The sequence below is a fragment of the Dipodomys spectabilis genome, unplaced genomic scaffold (genome assembly GCF_019054845.1).
Source record: "Dipodomys spectabilis isolate Male_0828 unplaced genomic scaffold, ASM1905484v1 ptg000096l, whole genome shotgun sequence".
In the NCBI taxonomy this organism is placed as follows: Eukaryota; Metazoa; Chordata; class Mammalia; order Rodentia; family Heteromyidae; genus Dipodomys; species Dipodomys spectabilis.
In genome coordinates, this window is record NW_024870773.1 from 14596618 (window position 1) to 14617630 (window position 21013).

A 21013-nucleotide genomic window follows, 5' to 3' on the forward strand; every position below is an offset into this window, starting at 1 on the left:
CCGTGCCTCATGCCTTTCATCCTACCTACTTAGAAGGCTTAAATCTGAGCATCATGGTTCAAAGCTAGCCTGGGCAGAAAAGCCCCAATGAAACTCTTATCTCCAACCTCAATGTTCAGATCTCAGCCTCCTGAGTAGGTAGGATTACAGGTGTGAGCCACCAATACCTTTATTATAAAGGTCTTGTGCCAAGAGTTATAGTTACACAAATCAGGTAAAGAGTACATTTCTTTTTGAACAATGTCACCCATACACTCTCTCCCCATTCCTGCCCCACGATTCCCATTAAACATTTTTTTGCACGTGAGACTTATCTCATTTAATACTTATGATTAGTCTATGAGGGAAATTTGTTTTGTATGGTCATCTTACAAGCAAATGAATAGAAACTAAGAGAAGTCAGTGGCTTGTCCAAAGTTCCACAGCTTAGAAATACCAACTCAGAGATGTGACACCAGGCCACCCTCGGTCCCCACTTCTTCAACTCCAAGGTAACATGGTAGCTACTTGAGATCTCTTAACATTAGTTATATATGAATTTGCATATACATAATGTTTAGATTACCCCTCTACATTCTCTATAATTAGAAGATAGTTTTAAGTTTTCCTATTATTGGTTTATATTATGTTAAAACAAGGAGCAGTGGCTCAGAAAAAAGTCATTGCAGTAATGTGTTTGTCTATATTTCATAAATTAAAATCAATCTAAGTAATTGTATCTAGAATGTTAAATTGATAAACATCAGAAATTGTTATTTATAAAATCATATATTCTAGTTTATCAAATATTATGATGGAGATGATTATTCTTCAGTATATTTTATAGAACAACAAAGAGACATTGTATGGCTTTGTGAAACCATAACTTCACTTTCACTCATTTTGGTCATTTCAATCATTTTGGTCATCAGTATTTAAAGTGTTGCAACCTTTTTCCTACTATCCTGTCTGCCTCCTTTTTTTCTGTAGAGGTAAGTGAATTAACATGGATATTAATTTCTTCATAGTTTTAGCATAGACCACTATAATAGACTCGTTTTGACATTTGTCTCTGTGTAACGGCATAGTTTACCTATCAGTGAGTCTTGCCATAGCTGAACTGACTTTTCCACTTGCAGGTTGTGGTGGCATTTTCCAGGCACCCAATGGAGAGATCCATTCTCCAAATTACCCCAATTACTACAGAAGTAACACCGACTGTTCTTGGGTTATTCAAGTTGAACAGCATCATCGTGTTCTCTTGAACTTCACTGACATTGACCTTGAACCTCCAGACTCTTGTATTATGGTAAGTGACACAAATTTCAGACATTGTCACCAGTCAAACCCGAGTCAACACATATGAGCCCATCTTGTCAGTACTTGTTATGTGTGTTTTCAACCCCAAAGTACAGGAAAGGCAACTCCTAGCAACATTATTTTGCACTTTGCCTAGAAACAAACCAGGAGGTAGATAATATCATAGTTTGTTTAGCAACTCAGTTTTGCCTCTACCATTATTAGCTTTCATTATGTTTATTTCATTGTGAAAAATAACCATAACAGTTTTGTGTTTTTGAACACCGTATCTGAATCTGTATCTGAAGAAAGAAGCAAGGAACAGCATCAGTTATTTCTCTGTGTGTGTGTGTGTGTGTGTGTGTGTGTGTGTGTGTGCGTGTGTGCGTGCACGCTTAATCAGAGTAGGTTGGGAAACAGGTGTGGAGAAGGGATATAAATGACTGTTAGATGACAAAGAGATTCTGCTATTACCAATAAGCTTAATGTATTAATAGCTGAAAACATATGCTTTGTGCTTCATGTAAAAGAATTGAATGAGGTTTTTTTCTTTTTCAATTGAATTTTTTTGCTTGTTGAAATACATTTGTTTTTGTAGGCGTTTCATTCAAATAGAAACAAGATTCTCTGGGTTAATGGATCTTTCTATTTTAGCACCCTGACTGTTTCTTTTTTTTTTTTGGGTCCGGTCGTGGGGCCTGAATTCTGGGCCTGGGCGCTAGCACTCTACCACTTGAGCCACACCGCCACTTCCGGCTTTTTTCTTTTTGCTTATGTGGTGCTGAGGAATCGAACCCAGGGCCTCATGCATGCAAGGCAAGCGCTCTACCACTGAGCCACCTTCCCAGCCACCCTGAACTTCAATTGGCTAGTTTTTTTTAAATTGAACTCAAGAATACTAAAGAGGTTTGTTTTTTTCTCAATCTTTTCCTGACTAATGGTATATGTGTCAAGTATCATTTTTATAAGATTGGATCATTAATAAATGATTGGTTGACTTTTTATGATGCATTCACCTTCCACATGAGCCTTTAGTGTCTGAGGTAGCAAAGCACTGACTCAGGTGTAGAACAACTACTTCTCCTAATGTGGAATTGGATCCACTGTCCTGGGAATCTGGATCAGCAGGGTGCTGGTGGCTCACACCTTTAATCCTAGCTACTCAGGCTAGAGGTTGAGATCTGAGGATGGAGGCTCAAAGGCAGCCTGAGCAGGCAAGTTTACAAGACCATTATCTCCTGTTAACCACCAGAAAACAGGAAGTTGAGCTGTGGTTCACTGTGGCAGAGCGCTAATCTTGAGCAGAAGGAGCTCAGGGTTAGGGCCCAAGACCTGAGTTTAAGCTCTATCACTAACGAAAAAAATCTTGATGATATTTAAATCATTAAATTTCAAAATGTGGCAAAGAATTCACAAAGATAGTATGAAACTTCTCCGTTGATAACTGAGAGAGATGTGAACACTGTTTTGATACATGGAATATCTACTAATCCAGATCACAGAGGATCTGAGAGCCTTTCAGGAACATGAGGACAAAACCATGAGTCCAGACCTAACTAGGTTAAATCATATATACAGAGTAAGGAGAGGGGCTGGGAAGGTGACTCAGTAGTAGAGCGCTTGCCTTGCATGCATGAGGCCCTGGGTTCGATTCCTCAGCACCACATAAGCAGAAAAAAACAAGCCGGAAGTGGTACTGTGGCTCAAGTGGTAGAGCGCTAGCCTTGAGCTGAAGAGCTGAGGGACAGCGCCCAGGCCCAGAGTTCAGGCCCCACGACCAGGCCCCCCCCCAAAAAAAAAAAAAAAAAAAGAGTAAGGAGATGGGCACCAGTGACTCATGCCTTCAATCCTAGCTACTCAGGAGGCTGAGATCTGAGGATCACACTTTGAAGCCAGCCAGGGCAGGAAAGTCCATGAGACTCTTGTCTTCTATAAACTACTTAGAAAAAGCCAGAAGTGGTGCTGTGGCTCAGATGGAAAAGCGCTAGTTTTGGGCACAAAGGGGCTTAGTACAGCACCCAGTCCCTGAGTTCAAGCCCCAAGTCTGGCAAAGAAACCAAAAAACAAGACAAAGCAAGAAACCAGCCTTCATGGAGAATGCATCCCTGCTCCAAGTCATCTAAGTGGCTCCTACAAATCTCAAGCCATATGTAATAGGACAGTTGTCGAAACCTTTGTGTTTTGAGGAGACATATTGTCTACTGATGCTCAGCAGGCAGTGGGCATTTCTCACAAAGTGGCCCCTCCTCTTGTTTTCCTGTGAAGGACTATAGCTGTACAGCTTCTTTTCTTTGGTAAAATCTACATTACAGAGCATCTGACCAAGTCAAAGCCTCAATCAAAAGCCTGGCTTTTGTTTCCCCCCTCTTCTTTGGTCATGAGAATGATTTCCCATGTGCCCAGGATACAAATACACTAAGAAATCCACTGCCACATCTCAGCATGCAGCAGGGGTTGGCTTTAACAAACTGCAGCAGGAGAAAACAAACAAAAGGAAGTGAATCTTCAAATAGGTCTCGGTCAGGCCAGGGTGCTGGGAAAGTAAACCTATACATAGGTCCAACCATAATCATGCTGCTATGAATGATGATGTGAGCAGTGGAAAGAGAAAGTGTGGAATACTATAAGTAATGGGCTTAGGAACCAGAGGGAGGGCCTTCTGAGCCATAATTCTGCCCTCAAGCTCTTCAGTAGCAGAACCTCCTTTGCATCTTTCTAATGGTATCTCCCTAGGACTTGGTGGATTCCATGAGTATTCTATTTAGGATTACTATGACAGTACAGCATCATAATAATCATGAGGAAATAGCAAGAATGATTCATGTGGGCCCAGGAGCCAGGAAAACTTTTCCCACTGCAAGTGATACGTAAGTGACCAGGATGGGAATTTGCAGGGCAGAACATAGAAAATGACTTTTTGGAATAGGGAAGGCCAGCGTTGTGCCTGACACATACAGGCAGTGGCGGTAGGGGGGCATGGAGGCCACAAGAGACAGATGGCTTTCAATCTGGACAAACTCTTTTATGTTCTGGTGAAAACTTCGATATTGTCTTTATTGGAAACTTACAGTCCATGAAAATGTTCTACAAGGCAGAGCTATTCAGAACTGCATTTTACCAAGATTCAGGCAACAGTGTATGGAATGGCTTGGCAGAGAAAGAGGCAGGCAAAAGGCTAGAAACTAAGGGGAGAAGACCTGGATCCGATGAAGGTCTTACACAGGGTGTGGGAATGGAAAGAAAGTATATTCTCCAACCAAACTGTTACAGTGGTAGAGTCACTAGGACTCCGAGTCTAATTCCATTGTGAAGGTCATGTGAACCACAGAGGGGAGTGATGACTATTTGCCTGGGGGAAAAAAAAAGATGAATAATGACGGCCTTCGCAGAATAAAGAGGTAACGTGTGATTGGAAACTTTTGAGTTTAAAAGTCTGTCCAATGGACCTTCAAGAGTTTAGAGTATGAGTTTAGGGTTTGGGATGGAGTATGAGTATGGGAGGGTAATTTTTGCATATGTAGGTGGTTGTTAATATTATGGGAGTGTATATGGTCACATATAGGAGAATTTCATAGAGTAAGAAGAGCCTTGTACACTCTTGGGGTAGTTGTACCATGTATAGAGCAAAGGAGGGATTAAAGGAAAAGGGAACCGGAAAAGTCCCCTGGGGAGTAGGTGGTGAACCAATGAGAGTGGTCCAACAAAAACTGAGGATGAAGACAGTTGTGGAGAGTGGGTGATGAGAGATGCTACACCCACCAGTGGTCACCTAGGGTGGAACCAAAGCCACTGGATCTGATAATCCTGTAAGGAACAGGCCTGCTGTGGGTAGTGGTGGAAGACTGTAGGTAACAGTGAGTTGAGAGATACAAGACTGCTTGAGAAGGGCTGGGAAGATGGCTCAGTGGTAGAGCACTTGCTTGCATGCCTGAGGCCCTGGGTTCGATTCCTCAGCACCACATAAGAAAAAAGAAAAAAGCCGGAAGTGGTGGAGTGCTAGCCTTGAGCTGAAGAGCTGAGGGACAGCGCCCAGGCCCAGAGTTCAGACCCCACAACCAGACCCCCTGCCCCCCCCTCCCCCCAAAAAAAAGACTGCTTGAGATTTTCCCCAGAATTATGGAAAGGAAGGGCAAAGCAAAGTGAAAAGCAGTGACCTATGGGAAATCCATTGGGAAATTATTTTTGAAAATAATGGAGAAGCTTACATCATGAATGAAGTACTGTGGGAAAAGAGCAACCAGATGAAAGAAAGCAAACAGTTCTTGAAATTATTTTTCTCAGGGTAGAGACCTGAAGATAGGCTATATTGGCCCTAAATGTTTTCATATTTTTGGAATGAGAAACTAATTTTTTTCTGACTTCCAAATTTATATTTTTTCTGACTTACAAATTTTTTTCTTACATAAATTATTATTGAAAATTGCATAAATTGTACCGAGGCTAAGATGTCTTTCCTTACACTATTTATAAGTTACTCTTACAATAAGGAAGGAAGGTGAAAAGAAAATTCTACAAGTAAATTGGGATCAAGATCTTCTGTGTGTGCAGTCGCTATGAGCTTAATTATGGGGATAGGAGATCTGCAAAGCTTTGGCACCAGGCCAAGCAATGTCCTGGCAGGGTTAGAAGTTTGGCTCCAAATTATCATTAGTTTTCCAGGGATTCATGAAGGCCAATACTGAAGCCTTAGCCATCAATCTTTATGGCCAAATGGACACTGGATATGAAGTATAGCTAAAGTCCAATATCTTACATAATAATCTCTGAAGCTTAAGATCATACAAAGCCAATCATTCATTTTGGAGACATTCAATTTAACTTCTTGGTGTGGGTCTCAGATGGAGTCATTAGCAAAGAGAAAAACAACTAGCTGCCAATGCTGCTGTCAGATAGTTTGTTTTCAGGGACTTTTAATAGAGCCCAACTGAACCATTCAGTGCCAAGGTAAATAATGCCTAAATGGAAGCAACTTTTTTTTTTTAAGTCATGTAATAATTTAAGTTGTTAGAGTGAAAATGCTACAGATGGGCAGAGGAGAGATTGGAGGTCATTTAGTATTATGTCATTATTTAGAGGTAAAAAATAGTAAGTTGAGTCTAGAGAGGTTAGTATAAAGCATAGATAGAAAATAATGGCAAGATCAGCATAAGAAGGAAACTCTTACTATGTAGACCTTAAATTAAGAATGATTATTTAGCTAAAATATAAAAGCATTCGATTCAGGAAACTGAATTGCAGAATAAAGGACAACTGGAAAATTGGAGGGAGGAAAATAAAATCAGGAATTCTTTGGAGCCAGTTTAATGACTCCAGTTATGAATTCAGGAAAGGGTTAAGAATTCAATATGGGGTAGAAAATGTCATCGCTTAGGAGTCAAGAAGGTTGAGTTCCACTCAGCCATTTGTTCAATCTCTGTAGAAAAAAACCAATGGAAGTTTCTAAGTGGAACCATTAAGAGACTGCCTCCATTTCCTGTCATATAACCACAGCAGTAGTCTTTTCGCCTAGAGGCATCAATGGGTTTGATGCATGCATTCCTAACAGAGGCATTGCTGAAGAATACATAAATAAACTCTTGCAGTCTCAACTCCTGCCAGGGTCTGCTTTTTAGTAAAAAGTTACGATGACATCTCCAGGAATGTCCTGTCACCAGCTCATGCTCTGGCACTACTGATAAGAGATCTCGAGATTTTGAGCTACACAAGAACAGATAACATCCCAGAGACATATATTCTAGGATTTCATGCTGCTGTAATGAAAAAGGAGAAAAATAGAGAGTTTTTTTTTTTTTCTCTTTTAACTCCAATTAAAATGGTGATGGTATTGTGAAAAGTCAATCAGAAAGCTGGACTTGGAGTCAGGATTCAACCAATTCGGCTAAAATGATTGCCCTGTCTGTCCAGTCCTTTCCCAGTGTCTCGTGCTCATTAACCTTGGGCTTTAGGAGTTCTATCAGGAATATTTCTTCCTACAGGCGGCAGTGGGACCCACTGTCTGCGGATGGCACCAGAAAGAGGCTGGGATCTGTTTCCCTTCACGAAGTCTGAGGATTAAAGTGACCTCCATCTGGAAGCTTAACGGCTTAATTAGTCTCTCTTCTGAGTCTTAGATTTACGGTGCTCTGTGAGCTCTTATTGATCTGAGAAAGGCTGGTTGTAGTTCATCAGCGTGAGAGAGGGGAAAGCCAAGGGCCCCTAGAGACTTCCAGAGTCCTCTTTGCTCAGCCCAAAGGAATGTCTGCCTTGTGAGAATCATTGGGGGGACAGATAAAAGCCAGCAGACCATAGTCCCCACGCAATCTCTCATTTGGAGGAAATAGGCACTGAGCCAGAAGAGCTGAGCAGGAGGGAGGCCCAGGAAGGCAAATGATTAGTAACTGTTTTCTTTCTGAAGCCTTTTGTGTTTATCTGGGAGAAAGAAAGCAAAGTATCTGATTTGTACTTTTAAAAAGAAAATACAGGTCCCCATGTTCTCTTCAAGGGAGCAGTGTGTATCCTTCACTATTATCTGATAGAAAAGCAGGGTGGAGCAGGGCAAGCCCTTGAAACACAATATCTATATTTTGGTTTATTCTTTTGAAGACACCTCCCATGACATGTTTTCTTTTAAAACACCGATTATATTCCAGCAGAGAAAGAAAATAAAAAGACACAAGAAGAATGGAACTCCATGTTTCACAGAGACAATAGAAAGAATCTTTCTTTAAATATGTAGTTTTACAAATGAATCCTTGACAGAATTTCCCATTTATCCCCCTCAGTCTCTGGCTCTGTCTCTGCCTCCTCTTCCTCTTCCTTCTTCTCCTCCTCCTCCTCCTTCTTTGTCTGCTCCTTTATACTTCGTGACAGAAAATTCAATTTCCAGTAAGTGATCTGAGGTTAATCTCTTTAAAATGTTTGTTTTGGAATTTGCTGTTGATAACTCGGCTTTGCCACTTTGTGTCCCAGTGCCAAATTAATCTCCAGTAGCCATGCCAGTACTTTGTATTGGCAAAGCACAGAAAGAGTTGAACTGAAGGCCCAGCTCTCATTCTATGGGCAAACGTGTTGCTTTGTTTTTTTTTTTAATAATACTTCAGTTCAGGAATCTTTAAGTCCCTACTTGCAATACTGCACATTAGAGTTCATTGTCTCGTATTTTCTATGATAAAACTGAGTGAAGTAATGCAGAATACAGGACCAGGAAATGAGATGGGACCTTGTGGACTAAATGTGGTACTTAATTTCAGAGCATTGTACCTGGAAAATATCAGTGCCTGAGGAAACCCATGCTTCCTCTCTCCCATCCTCAAGAAAAGCTGCTGTGAGAGTAATATTTTCATTTCCTTCCTCCCTTACATTATGACTTTAACAGCTTCGATAATTTCCTGAGGGATTCCCCTCCCTGCCATTTAATATTTCCTCCATCTTGGAGGAGATGTTCAGACTCAAACATGGAAATTTTATGAGCAGCCATACTACCATTTGTAACACATAAAAATGTTGCACCAAGTCTCTGTCCTCAAAATCAATTTTGCACCTTGATGTGAATTAGCCCTTTTGTACCCTGCACATTTAATCCTTGGACACATTTCCCCCTCACTTTGATAATCTTTAAGGCAGCTAAAAGCTGGAAACCTAAGCTGCCAAGGGTAAATGAAAATGAAATAAAAAGTACAGAGCAGGTTGAATGCCAAATCAGGGCAGGGTGAAGGCCAGAAAAAGGCTGTGCAAGCAAGACTCAAGAATTATAATTAAACTAGAGAAAGATAAGGCATGCCTTTATAACTGGATCGAAGAACAGAAGAAAGTGTAGGAGTCAGGGCTATAAACTTGGAGCTTATGTATAGGCCTACACACTGAGCTTTCTTAAATTAACCATGCTGGGAATTCCATGCATACTGCATGGAATGGAGTGAGCGACAAATGCCAGCCATCCACAATCCACAGGCACCCAAAGGAAGACTTTCTGAGATACCACTGACAGTGCTTTGCTGCAGTTCTAGGGATGTGTTGAGAGGCTCCAATTCTGTTTTCAGAGCTCCCACAACTATTCTTACTGAGAACACGGACATCTCCCAGAGCTTCTTAGAGCCCTGGTCTCTTGGTAATCTAGCTGTACAAATGAAACTTGATTCTACCTTTTCTCTCACCTTCATGACAATCAGTGAAATGTCAGAAAGACAGAATGTGCTTTGCCCTAATAAGTGTGGGACTGAGGTTTTCAAAGCCTCACTTTGCCAACTACAAATGGAGCTGCCAGAACAGTGAAGTATGAAGGAAATGTATTTAAAGTACTTAGCAATGTGTGACACTCATAAATATTCACTGCCATTCCTATTTTTGCTGATACCCCTGGTTTTATTACCAGAAATATTCTGCTAAAGAATATTCTGTTTTGTGCTTCAAAGTGGTAAACCTTAGGTTCGCTGAACTGCAGCAAGAATCTGCCATTCATCTCATACTACCCTCTATTCATAAACCCTCCATTGATGCATTTCATATTTCAAAAATATGAAATACATACTTTTGCATACTGTTCAACAGATCATCTTACAAAATTGTATCACTCTATAAATATATTGATACTTTCCAAAAGACTCACAAATAATTTATGAATCAGGCAGAGCTTGGTGGACAGCTTGGGGAGAAATTAGGAGAACCTACCTGAAAAAAAAAACTAAGCTAAAAGGGAGGAGTATAGCTCAGGTGGGAGACCTTGAGTTCAAACCCCAGGACCACCTAAAAACACAAAAGTAAAAAATAAATCCTTAAGAAGGAAAAAAGTAATAATGCAGAAAAATGAAAATAAAAACATATTGACAGACATCTCCAGAGTCGGTGCATGTAGAGCTCAGCTGTGTCACTGTGATGCAGTATTTTGTTCTATGTGTTTTGCTTTGTGCTAAAATATTCCTCCATCCTCTAGTTTAAAGCAATTGTAGTCCCCACATAAAGCTGACTTGTTTTCTTCCTGAGAACGATGAAGACAAGAAAAGATGAGATGAAGCCGAAATATTTCCCCACCTTCCGCCCTCTAGCAATCCGAAGGAATATACTCTCATTTCTAGAAATAAAAATACAGGTGTTCCTGTGGAAGTTAGCATCCATTTTCCTCTGCAGTCCTGCGCTTTGGGTTAAGTGGGATGACTGACATCTCCATTAGTTGATCACAAGCCAGCCAGTTCATCACAGTCTGGTCTGGATCATAGCAGAGAGGAGGCTGTGGGCAAGAGTGGGTCTGACATCCACCTCAATCACGTGCTCCTCAGCTCTCCAGGGAAGCCATCCGCGACTGCTTATCTTCACACATTTTTTTGAAATGTCCAGGGTGATGCAGCTTTCCTTTTGTGTTTGCTTTTACATGGAAGAAAGAGGACATGATGGTGGACATTGATAGGAGACTGAATTGAGATGGGAAAGAATGACCCAGGCAACATCCAGAGGCTAAGATCCACAGAGAAAAGAGTTGAAATCCAGACACTAAGATCCCTAGAAAGAAGGGAGTCAGGGGTGAAGATGCCAAGGGATATGCTAGAGAAAATTGCCAGGGAACACTGAGCCCCTGGGCTGGGGAACTTATGGGAAAGATCTAAAATGGACTGTCAGCTGGGTTTGTACTTGTGGAATTTACTGAGACAAGAGTTGTAGATACAAGAGGAAGGAGAGGGCCCGGGAACAAGGAGATGAATTTATCTTGGGAGGCTGATTTTTAAAGGCTGTGAAGCTCTTAGTTGACATCTGGTATACAGCTGGTGATATTGTCTTGAAGCTTAGGAGAGAGGGCTGGGGTACGGTTATAGAGATGAGTCAACTAACAAATGTTTTGGAGATCTTTTAACAGAAGCCATACCCATTAACTTTGATATATTCCTTTGGGGCAGTGTGAACAGATAAAATGGAATTAGTGTATACAAGGCTGGGACTCAGGTCCTGTAGGCTTGTGATTAGTATAATTTTCATGTCTGTGGAATCACATACGTGTCTGAATGGCTAATTGAAATAACTTTAATATAGATTTTAGGTAAAAGTTTTAACATGCTCCTCACATTAAATTCATGAAAATAAAAAAAAAACAAAGAATAAGAAATTGCTGCCATCATTGGTATTACAATATGGTTACAACTGCTAAAATTTTGATTTCTGTTTATCCCTAGCCCAAATATGTGCATACTCCTACAAACAGACCTAAAGAGTTTTTATTAGATAACACTGCGGTTGATTTTGTATTCTGCCATGTTCTTACCTTAATACTGTTGTAAGGAATACTTTTATATGTGAATCTTAAGCTATATTTTTTATGTAGGCTATCTTTTCTTTGAACTGAAAACTCTAAAATAGTCTAAGTATGCAGAAATCTTAAACTCTATAGTGCATATAAACTTTAGAATGTACAAATACATTTTGACACCACACCTTCCAAATATTAACATTTTTTTTTCCACACTTGCTTCAAGTCCTCTCACCACAAAGAAATGAAGTATTAAAGACACAGCTGTTCCCATCTTCTGTCCCAGACAAATCTACTATTGACAAATGTGGTTTCTGGTTTCCATGGCTATTTTTATATTTTTATTACATGTATTTGTATATATCCATCTGCTATAAAATATTATTTAGCACATTTTAAATGTGTTTATAAATAATGTCACACAATATATATCCTTCAACTTACTTTTCTCACTCAGTATTGTTTTAAACATTTTTCTACATCACTGTGTGTCTGGATCTAACACCTTCTGTTGTGACTGTATGACATTCCATTTTATTTATGTGCCATAAGTCACCAGCCTGCTGTTCATGAATATTTAGTTTACTTTCATTACTTTGCAATAGCAACATGGTGTTGCGAAGACTCTTTGTAGATATTTCTGAATGGGACAGTGCAAGACTTTCTCTGGTGTCAAAACTTAGAAGTGGATTATTAATACATATTTGTCATAGTCCATTTAAAAATATGTATATGAGAATTTCTGAGATGTGATAAACACTTTCCTGCATACTCAGAATCAGAATTTCCATAGAACTTTGAATTCATTGCCTTATTCGATCTTTAAAGTAATATGGTGAAATGGTGAGAAAAAATAAGCTACTCTTGTTTTTATAGGATAGAATAGATGTCAAGAAGCTTCTAAAATGTTTTGGCAAGATCAGCCCAACACCTTCTGTCGATCCTGGGCTCAGGCCTATATTTCCCAACTAATATCTTTATGTCTCCTGCGGGTTCTGACCCCAGGATCAGGGTAGTTGTCACCTTATCTCTGTCAGATGGGAAACATCTGTTGCTTGCACTCGGTGGGAGCCTGCCAGCTCAGGCTGAGCAGAACGAAAGGAGATGGGCTCAGCATGGAGGTCAGTGTCCATGTGGATGTCATTTTTTTGAGTATTTATGAAACTTGTGGAATAGGGCAGATGTGAGGGAAGGATTTTTGTTTTTAATCCCCTCTACATTTCTGTTCCTTCAAAAATTTATGTTAAAAATCCTCCCTGGAAAGGGATTGGCATGAGGAGATGGGTCCTTTGGAAAGGGATCAGATCAGGAAGGTGGACTCCTCATCTCTGGAATTAGTGTCCTTCTAGATGCTGTACCATGATCAGAGGCATGGCTCAGATGGTAGAACACCCACCAATAAGGGAAAGCATCAGATACCAAGTTCAAGTCCCAGACTTGGAGAAAAAAATTAATAAATAAAACTGTACCGGGGCACTGCCTTGCTCTTTGAAGGTCCCTTTGAAGATCAAAGCAGCAGGATGTCACGCTTTAATGTCCTTGCGACACACTGATCTTGTCTGTGCATTGATCTTCTGCTTCCAAAGCTGTGAGAAATGATTATTTGTTGTTTCTACGCCCCACAGCCAATGGTACTGTTACTGCAGAATGCTCAGACGAATGCACATTGTGGGCTTGACTGAATAGCTTGTCATCCCAAACTCTACCTGATACATAAAAGGATTTTTAGCATTTCCTGAACTATTTATCATGGCCTTCCTTTCCCAAAGAAATCAATAAGAAACAAGGAAATTAAGAAAGAAACAGACAAGAGAGAACAATGACTTCCTCTCCTTGAGTCTGAAGGCATTGTGTCACCATCTTCTAGACAATACATATGCTTAAATCATGCATTTATTGAGAGGGAACTGCTCAGCAGTGTGTCAATGGGAAAGCAAAAGTATCCCGTTATTATCTCCTTATTTTTAAAAGTATCTTTCTGGACCCTGTCCCTGCCCTCTCCCTTCGCTACTCCCATCCACCCAAGTAAAGAACTGTAAATGTCATCAGGAGTGAATGCTGTTTTCTTAATGGGTGGGTTTCCTTCACATGTCACTTAGCATGTGACAAGGCTGACAGGTGTTAACCTTAGCAATGGTTAACATTTCCCCAAATCTCCTCCAGGAATTGAGGCCTCAAGTATGAAACTTCACAAACTTTTGGTTTAGTTCACACTTCTGGTTAGAGAGCAGGATGTTGGAGGGTTGAATGGAGAGCGAACGTCAGGCATGCAGGATATGCTGGGCCTCTGCTTGAGCCTGGGGTCCCCTGGTCCCATTTCCAGCCTCTGTCACTTCCCTAGGGCAGGGGAAAGGTATTTGGACCTGTGAAGGTGGGTTTAGCCATGCCTTGTTATTGACCCCTTCCAGTCCCCTCTTAGATCCAGAAATCGTGTCCAGAGGGCAGCTGCAGATGAATGAAGAACATCTCACCTAGTAAATGGTTTTGTTACTCAGGGTTTTCCTCTCTACCCTAGTTCTCCATTCTATATGAGTCTTTTATTTGATAAACTTAAGTTGCTTTTTGTTTGTTGGTTTTATTGTTGGTGGTGGTCATGAGTCTTGAACTCAGGGACTAGGAGCTATCCCAGATCTTTTCTGCTCAAGGCTAGCTCTCTATCATTTTGAGACACAGTGCCACATCCTGTTTTCTGATGGTTAGAGATTAGAGTCTCTTGGAACCTTCCTACCAGGGGTGGTTTGATCCTGGATCCTCAGATCTCAGCCTACTGATTAGCTAGGATTACAGGTGTGAGCCACCAGCACCTGGCTGAGTTTTTGCATTTTGAATGTATGTGCTGGTCTCTTGGGATATTATAGAACTCCCATTGCTTTCTCTAGAAGATGGTTAACTTTCCTGAAGAGATTAGACCACATGTGACCAGATTTGTCACTAATTTTTAAGAGATGCTGTGGTTGGGAACCCCAAGGATAGTGTCTGCTTTCCCGTTTGTGAATTGGGCATCTAACTTTTGTTTGTTTCATTCATTCCTTCGAGAAATGAGTAAGCTGAGATGCACAGAGTCTCCTTTTGTTTTATTTGTATATGAGTATATTAAGTATATTGTATATTAAGTAACAAGTGAGGAAAAGTCAATTGCTAAGTCTAAAAGCTCTTGGCAGTAGACCTATGTAAGAATAACATTGGGAACACGGATACATTATATATGTGCACAGTAGTAATACAATTTGGGAGTTCTGCCTTTGAAGCTAAGTAGGGGTAATGAGCAGTACTCACAGAGCTTTTGTGACCGCAGAGTTCTCAATAAAGAGGAAGAATTTTTCTTATACTTCCTTGCAATGCCTTCCCTTTTAACGCTGCAAATTAAAACTTTAAATGAGAATATTGACTTGATGTAAAAAATGTTAACAATATTCTCAAATAAGAGACTTGATCATGCACATGCAGTTTTAAACCTTGCCTCATTGAGAGTCTGAGATTTGAAAATCCATGAAATGGCATTTTATTCACAAGAATTCTGAAGAGTGGCAATATGATATAATGTAGAATTGGGTGAGGGAAGACTGGTTTTTGCTAGCTATGCCATCCTGGATATGTTACTAACGTTCTTTGAGTAAAATAATAAGTGAATAGCTAACACATTAGCCTCATGTTCTAGGTTAAAAAAAAATCGCATGAAGTTAGGCACCAGTGGCTCACACTTGTAGTCCTAGCTACTAAGGAGGCTGAGATCTGGAGAAAGTCAAACCAGATAGCAAAGTAGTAGAGACTCTATCTCTAATTACCCAGCAAAAAACAAGACTGAAGGCTTGGCTGACATGGTAGAGCACTCACAGTGAGCAAAGAAGCTCAACAGGTGCAAGGCCCTGAGTTCAAACCCTAGTACTAATACAAACTAAACAAGACAAGAAACCTCATACTAGACATAGGGGGAAGCAAATGAGGACGTGTCGGTTTTACCAACCCATACAGAGATGTTGAGAATATATGTTATAAGCCATATTTCATCGGCCACACATAGAGGGTGGTTCAATACAATTTTTTTCTGGGGGGGTGTCTGGTCATGGGGCCTGAACTCTGGGCCTGGGCGCTGTCCCTCAGCTCTTTAGCTCAAGGCTAGCGCTCTACCACTTGATCCACAGCGCCACTTCCGGCTTTTTTCTTCTTGCTCATGGGGTGCTGAGGAATCGAACCCAGGGCCTCATGCATGCAAGGCAAGAACTCTACCACTGAGCCACCTTCCCAGTCCCTCAATACATTTTTTTTAAAATGAGAGTTTCCTAAACTAGGCTCATGCCACTCACATCAATGAAGGAACTTTGTCATTCCTTTTGCTTCTTGACCATGACCTTATGAAGAACAAAAATAAATACTGAATTTCTGATCATGACTGTCCCTTGACATTATTTCTCAATGATTTGTTCTTACATTCTTCTTGCAGCAAACATTTCTAATACCTGTTGTAAGTAGGTAGGGTCCATGACATGGTCGGGGGAGGGAGGAAGACTTGGAAAGTACTTATGAAGACCTGTGAAGATGTACTAGTGTCTGCTCTTGAAATCTCTCTGAGTGACGCTGGCAATGACCACAGATTCAGACATTCACAGGAAACTTGGCAGCAAGATGTGAGATAAAAACCAGTTGCTTCAGATCCACACGAGTGGCTTTCCCTCCTTCATTTTGTTTCTGCTCCTCTGTATGTTGGCTCGGGGAATATGGCCCTTACAAACATACAGTTGGAGCTCTGAGCCACTTCTCCCCTGTTTCCCATCTTTGTAGACATACGATGGTGCAACCTCTGCAACCGCCCGCCTGGCCAGAGTGTGCGGGAGACAGCAGCCCGCCTCCTCCATCACCTCCTCAGGAAATACCTTGTTTGTCAGATTCCAGTCTGGCACTTCTCGACAGAGCAGGGGCTTCCGGGCTCGATTCAAGCAAGGCAAGTAGTACTCTGTGGGTCTCCGGCATTCAATGTCTTCTTGGTGGTATAATAAGATGAGAGAGATGCTCAGAAACTCATCCCCGGCTTCCTACTGACCTTGCAAGAGTTTAAATACAACCAGAGACCTGTGACTCGCTTTGTCCCATGTATTGATATGTTTATCTTTGATTTAGATGATGCTGAAGTCTTAGGACCCGCTTATCTCTCAAAACTCTGTGTTCTCTTCAGAGTAATACTTGAAACTGTTTTTAACACTAGATACATCATACAAATAGACTTTCATCTATACCTATTTAAGGTTTTGCCACAAAAGGAGATAAACCACAATACGTTACAAGACTTGCTTATAAACCAATCCAGTTAGAGTTCCCGTATTGTGGACTGTCTCCTTTCTGAATCCTCTCCTTGTCCAATGGAGGAGCCAGTGTGGTTTTGCTTGTTTTTGATCTTAAGTCACTGCTTCTCGGTTTTCCTTCCAGGCTTTTCCCTTCATTGTCTTTACCACTTGCTCTCTCAAGTCACTTGCAAGCAAAAGCCCTGCACTGATTATACCCCTCAGAGCTTGAGCCTCTCTGATGATGTGTGAGCATGCACAATTGTGTTTATAAAGCTCGGTCCACATGAGTATTTATTTTTTTCCGATACAGTGATTATCCCTCTACTCAGAAGTTATGGCTGGACAGAGTAAGTGAGTCAAGGCTAGAGTTTTGTTTGAATGCAGAACACTTAATCTCTTGTCCTATGCTACTGCCCGACTTCAAATATTCCTGCAGTAGCTGTGTTGTTGTAAATGTTGTTTCCTGTCTTCTGTTGTTTTCTATGCCACTTCTTTTGCACAAAACTTCCTGGGATGCATTTCATAAATAACGAGAATTCAGTCCCATTTTCATTCAGCATCAACTGTTTGGTACAGGTGGTAGAAAAGTCTGGCCTATAACAATTGTTTGTATTTCTAGTATGCGGTGGCTACAGTATCACCGACTCTTCTGGTACTATTTCCTCTCCACTGTACCCCAACAAGTATCCTAATGATGAGAACTGCAGCTGGATACTTCAAGCTCAACCTCCATGTAAGTAGCCAAAGGACGGACCCTGGCCCTCTGGTGTCTGTGAGAAAGGCAGTCCATGACCAACTCCCATCTCCTTAAGCCAGTCTTCCTGTTCTTTTCAAAATCTCAATTCCTCATGTGTAGGAGAACAATGTGTGTTCTAGTAAAAATTTTTCTTTACTGTCTTATCTTCTATTAAGACTTTTTTTTATCCTAGCAAAGCATACTTAATAAACTATCCATAGCAAATCTATATAACTCTACTGTCTTGACAGGCATGTAAGATTGAAGATAAGGCACACTAATTGATAAATAAATGGTTTTTGACATGTGTGCTCAAGATGCTCGACAGTTGCTGACCAAAAGACAAAAAAATGATAAGAATGACAGAATCTCTCAACTTGCAAATGCAATGCCTGCAGTCTATTGACCTCTAATCAATGTGGAAGCTAATTATAAAACCTGGTCTCGCCTGCCATGTGTTTTAAAAATCCCAGTATAGCCCTGCTCCCAGCGCTCAATGTGTTGATTAGATTTCCTCTTTGGAATCCTCAAATCCTGTTTTCTGACCTAGCAGTGGTCTTTTTTTTTTTTTTTTTTTTTTTTTTAAGGTTTTATGTAGATTTTATTGGCGGAGAAAATGAGGAGTCAACCCTTATGGATTACAAAAGTAACCCTTGAGCCATTCTGAGTCCTGTTTCATTGTTGAGCCTTCGAGGTTTTCGTTCAGGGAAACTTTATGCTTTCTGACATGCTGTAGAAAAGTTCTCTACTGCACTGTATCATCCAATCTATGGCCTATGTGAAAATAGTCAAGTCACTGGCTAATTAGGCCCAGTATAAAATAATACACAAAATGAAGACATTTGCTTAAATATTATCTTCACACCTTTCCTGGTGATGTAACAGTGGATAATACCTTTATTGTCATGAGTAAGATGAGGGCAACATGTACTCCTTCACTAATTGAAGGACTGGGTAGAGGCCTAAGAAACATTCCTCTCAGAAACTCCAGGCTTGTGCTGAACCATTTTGAGCCTAAGGGTTGTTTTCTAAGGAGTGGCCAAGCATTTAGAAGAAAGTGCTCACTGCTCCTTGGTCAGTAACTGGGAAGAGATCCCATTCTGAAGATTAGGGACCTTGGAAGAATAACCAAAGGAAAATAGACTCAGGCTCTTAGTGTTCTGCAGGCATTTCAAAGCTTTCCTGAAAACGGAGCGAGCCTCTAGGGCACTAGCTCTGGCTGGAAAACAAAGCTGAAGGCCTGGGGATGTTTGTACCAGGCAAAGACAATCTTACTGACAAGTACAAGGAAATAATCTAAATTTAAGGAAAGTCTTCCACTGAATGCTTACAACAGGAGCACAGAAATGGCTGATACAAAAAAAAAAGTAGAAATGCTGCATGATCCTTATGATGAAATTGCTAAACAGTCTTTTTTTTTTTTTTTTTTTAATACTGGACCAGCATCTCAGAATCTATAGGCATTGAAAAAAAATACAAACGGATTCTTTTACTCTTTAAAGGGAATCCTTTAGCATAGAAGTTGTGCCCCCTTCCCCAACCTTTGTTTAAGCTCACTCATCCCCTGGGCAAGTCTACTAACTTCCCATTAGAAAGCCCTTCTTTCAAAGTATCACTTGCAAAACCTCTCTCCCTTTGCTTTGTTTGCCTGTGCTTTATGAAATAATCTCCTCTGTGTTTTTGTTTTTCCTTGCAGTTAATCATATTACTCTCTCCTTTATCCATTTTGGACTTGAAAGCAGTTCTAATTGTACACGGGACTTTGTGGAAATTTTAGATGGCAACTCCTTAGATGCGCCCCTCCGAGGTACGTACCCCACCCCAACTCATTGCCATCTTGCTTGTGTGCTATTTCTGTATCTACGTATTTATATGCTGATAAAAGGAACAATCATAAACCAAGTAGAGTAATTAGCGAGTAAGAAAGCAGGATTTCATGTGGAGTTCAAGAAACTCAGCTTGTTCCTTTTCTATATGTGTATCTTTTTAAGTATTTTTGAAAAATTGCAACTCTCTGAGACAGTCCTGGAAGAAGTCTATTCCAATATCAAATAGAATTCTTCCCAAATATTTCTGGTCAATAATTGCCCGTAATCCTTATATTGAAATTGAATATGCTTTTCTTTGCTCTCAGTGGAAGCAAAAAACAAAACAAAACAAAACAAAAAAAAGCCAGAGCTTTAATTAATTTCTGAAAATCTATCACTTGGTTTTCATGTTATCTCAGGAGAATGAGAGTGTATTGCTATTTTCTAAAAATTCTTCAAGCAAAATAATCCCAGGTCAATTTAAACTTTCTCCATCAGCGTGAACTATTTTTTAAATAAGTTTTGTCACATAAACTTCTCATCTAGCCTTGGATGTTGAGTACTAGTTAGCTTGTACTTAGAGTTCATTTTTAGTTCTCAGGCATTCTCGTGATTACTAATTTAAATGAACTTCCAAGCAGTGATTTCTCCAATATGCTTGAGTCTCTTGTCATTTCTATTAACGATGTGTTTACAGTCTCTGCCACATTATCCTTCCTTCTCTACAATTATGACTTTGTTACGTAGGTCGGTACTGTGGAAGGTCCCTGCCCCACCCAATCACGTCCTTTGGCAATGCCTTGGTACTAAGATTCGTCTCTGATGCTGGACTAACTGATGATGGTTTCCAGGTTTTATACGCAGCATCAACATCAGGTAAGAAACGTTAGCAAGTGGCCCCACTAGGAGGGCAAGTCATGTACTACCAGTCCTGGATTTGCTGTCTGGGACTCTTTGACCTGCAGAAGTTGGAAGCTGTTATCCTAAGATCACTACTGCTCCTCATCTTACCAACTTCACATTAAGGTAAACGTTTACTTCCTAATCATACTGAACTCCAGAAGGGAGTATAGCCTGCAGACCTGCCTCTTGGTAGCTACGCCTCATGATCTCAGATGACTATGGACTGTGTCTTCATGACATGTTTGTTAAGTCATTCTTTGACTGCCAACTTCTACTGGCACAATGAACAGACACAGCACTCTTCTTCCATCCAAACTTCCCTGCTGTGGGAAGGCCAGGTCCGGATATTGACAGAGATGATGGGTAGATGTGTGGAGGGGTGGGAGGAGAGAAAGATGCCATTCAAAACTGAGCGTCTTGGACTCAGTAGCATTTTTCACAGTCAGCTCCCTCATTAGAAACAAAAATATCCAAGAGCCAGGGGATGCCTTGTTGGTGCCTGGAAGTTGTGTTTTGTTGTTATTCGGAGAGGGCAAGGCTGCAAACCTCCTTTTCTTTTAAGCCAGGATTGAAGATGATACTGGTTACAAACAACGGAGAAGTTTCAGAATTAAAAACAAGTCCTTGATCACCCGAACTTATAGTTGTTAGTTCACAGGGTGAAGAAGCTTTAGAACATGTGAATTCTCTCTGAGTGGCTCCTGGCTTTCAGGCTTTACCCTCTTTTCCTCATTAGATGTAGCATGGATTTTTGAAAATTGAGATGGAAATGCTATGTATGTCATTGATGGAGATGAAA

The 21013-nt window shown here is 40.6% G+C and overlaps 1 protein-coding gene across 1 annotated transcript in view; it reads left to right on the plus strand.

The window, feature by feature from the left end:
- The window catches only part of Cubn (cubilin), a 233934-nt gene that overhangs the window by 121018 nt on the left and 91903 nt on the right, over positions 1–21013 (plus strand). Inside the window, exons 31-35 of the mRNA XM_042685932.1 lie at positions 1119–1288; positions 16268–16427; positions 17387–17500; positions 19200–19310; positions 20059–20187. Coding sequence (XP_042541866.1) covers positions 1119–1288; positions 16268–16427; positions 17387–17500; positions 19200–19310; positions 20059–20187 — 684 coding nt within the window. The remainder of the gene's footprint in view (positions 1–1118; positions 1289–16267; positions 16428–17386; positions 17501–19199; positions 19311–20058; positions 20188–21013) is intronic.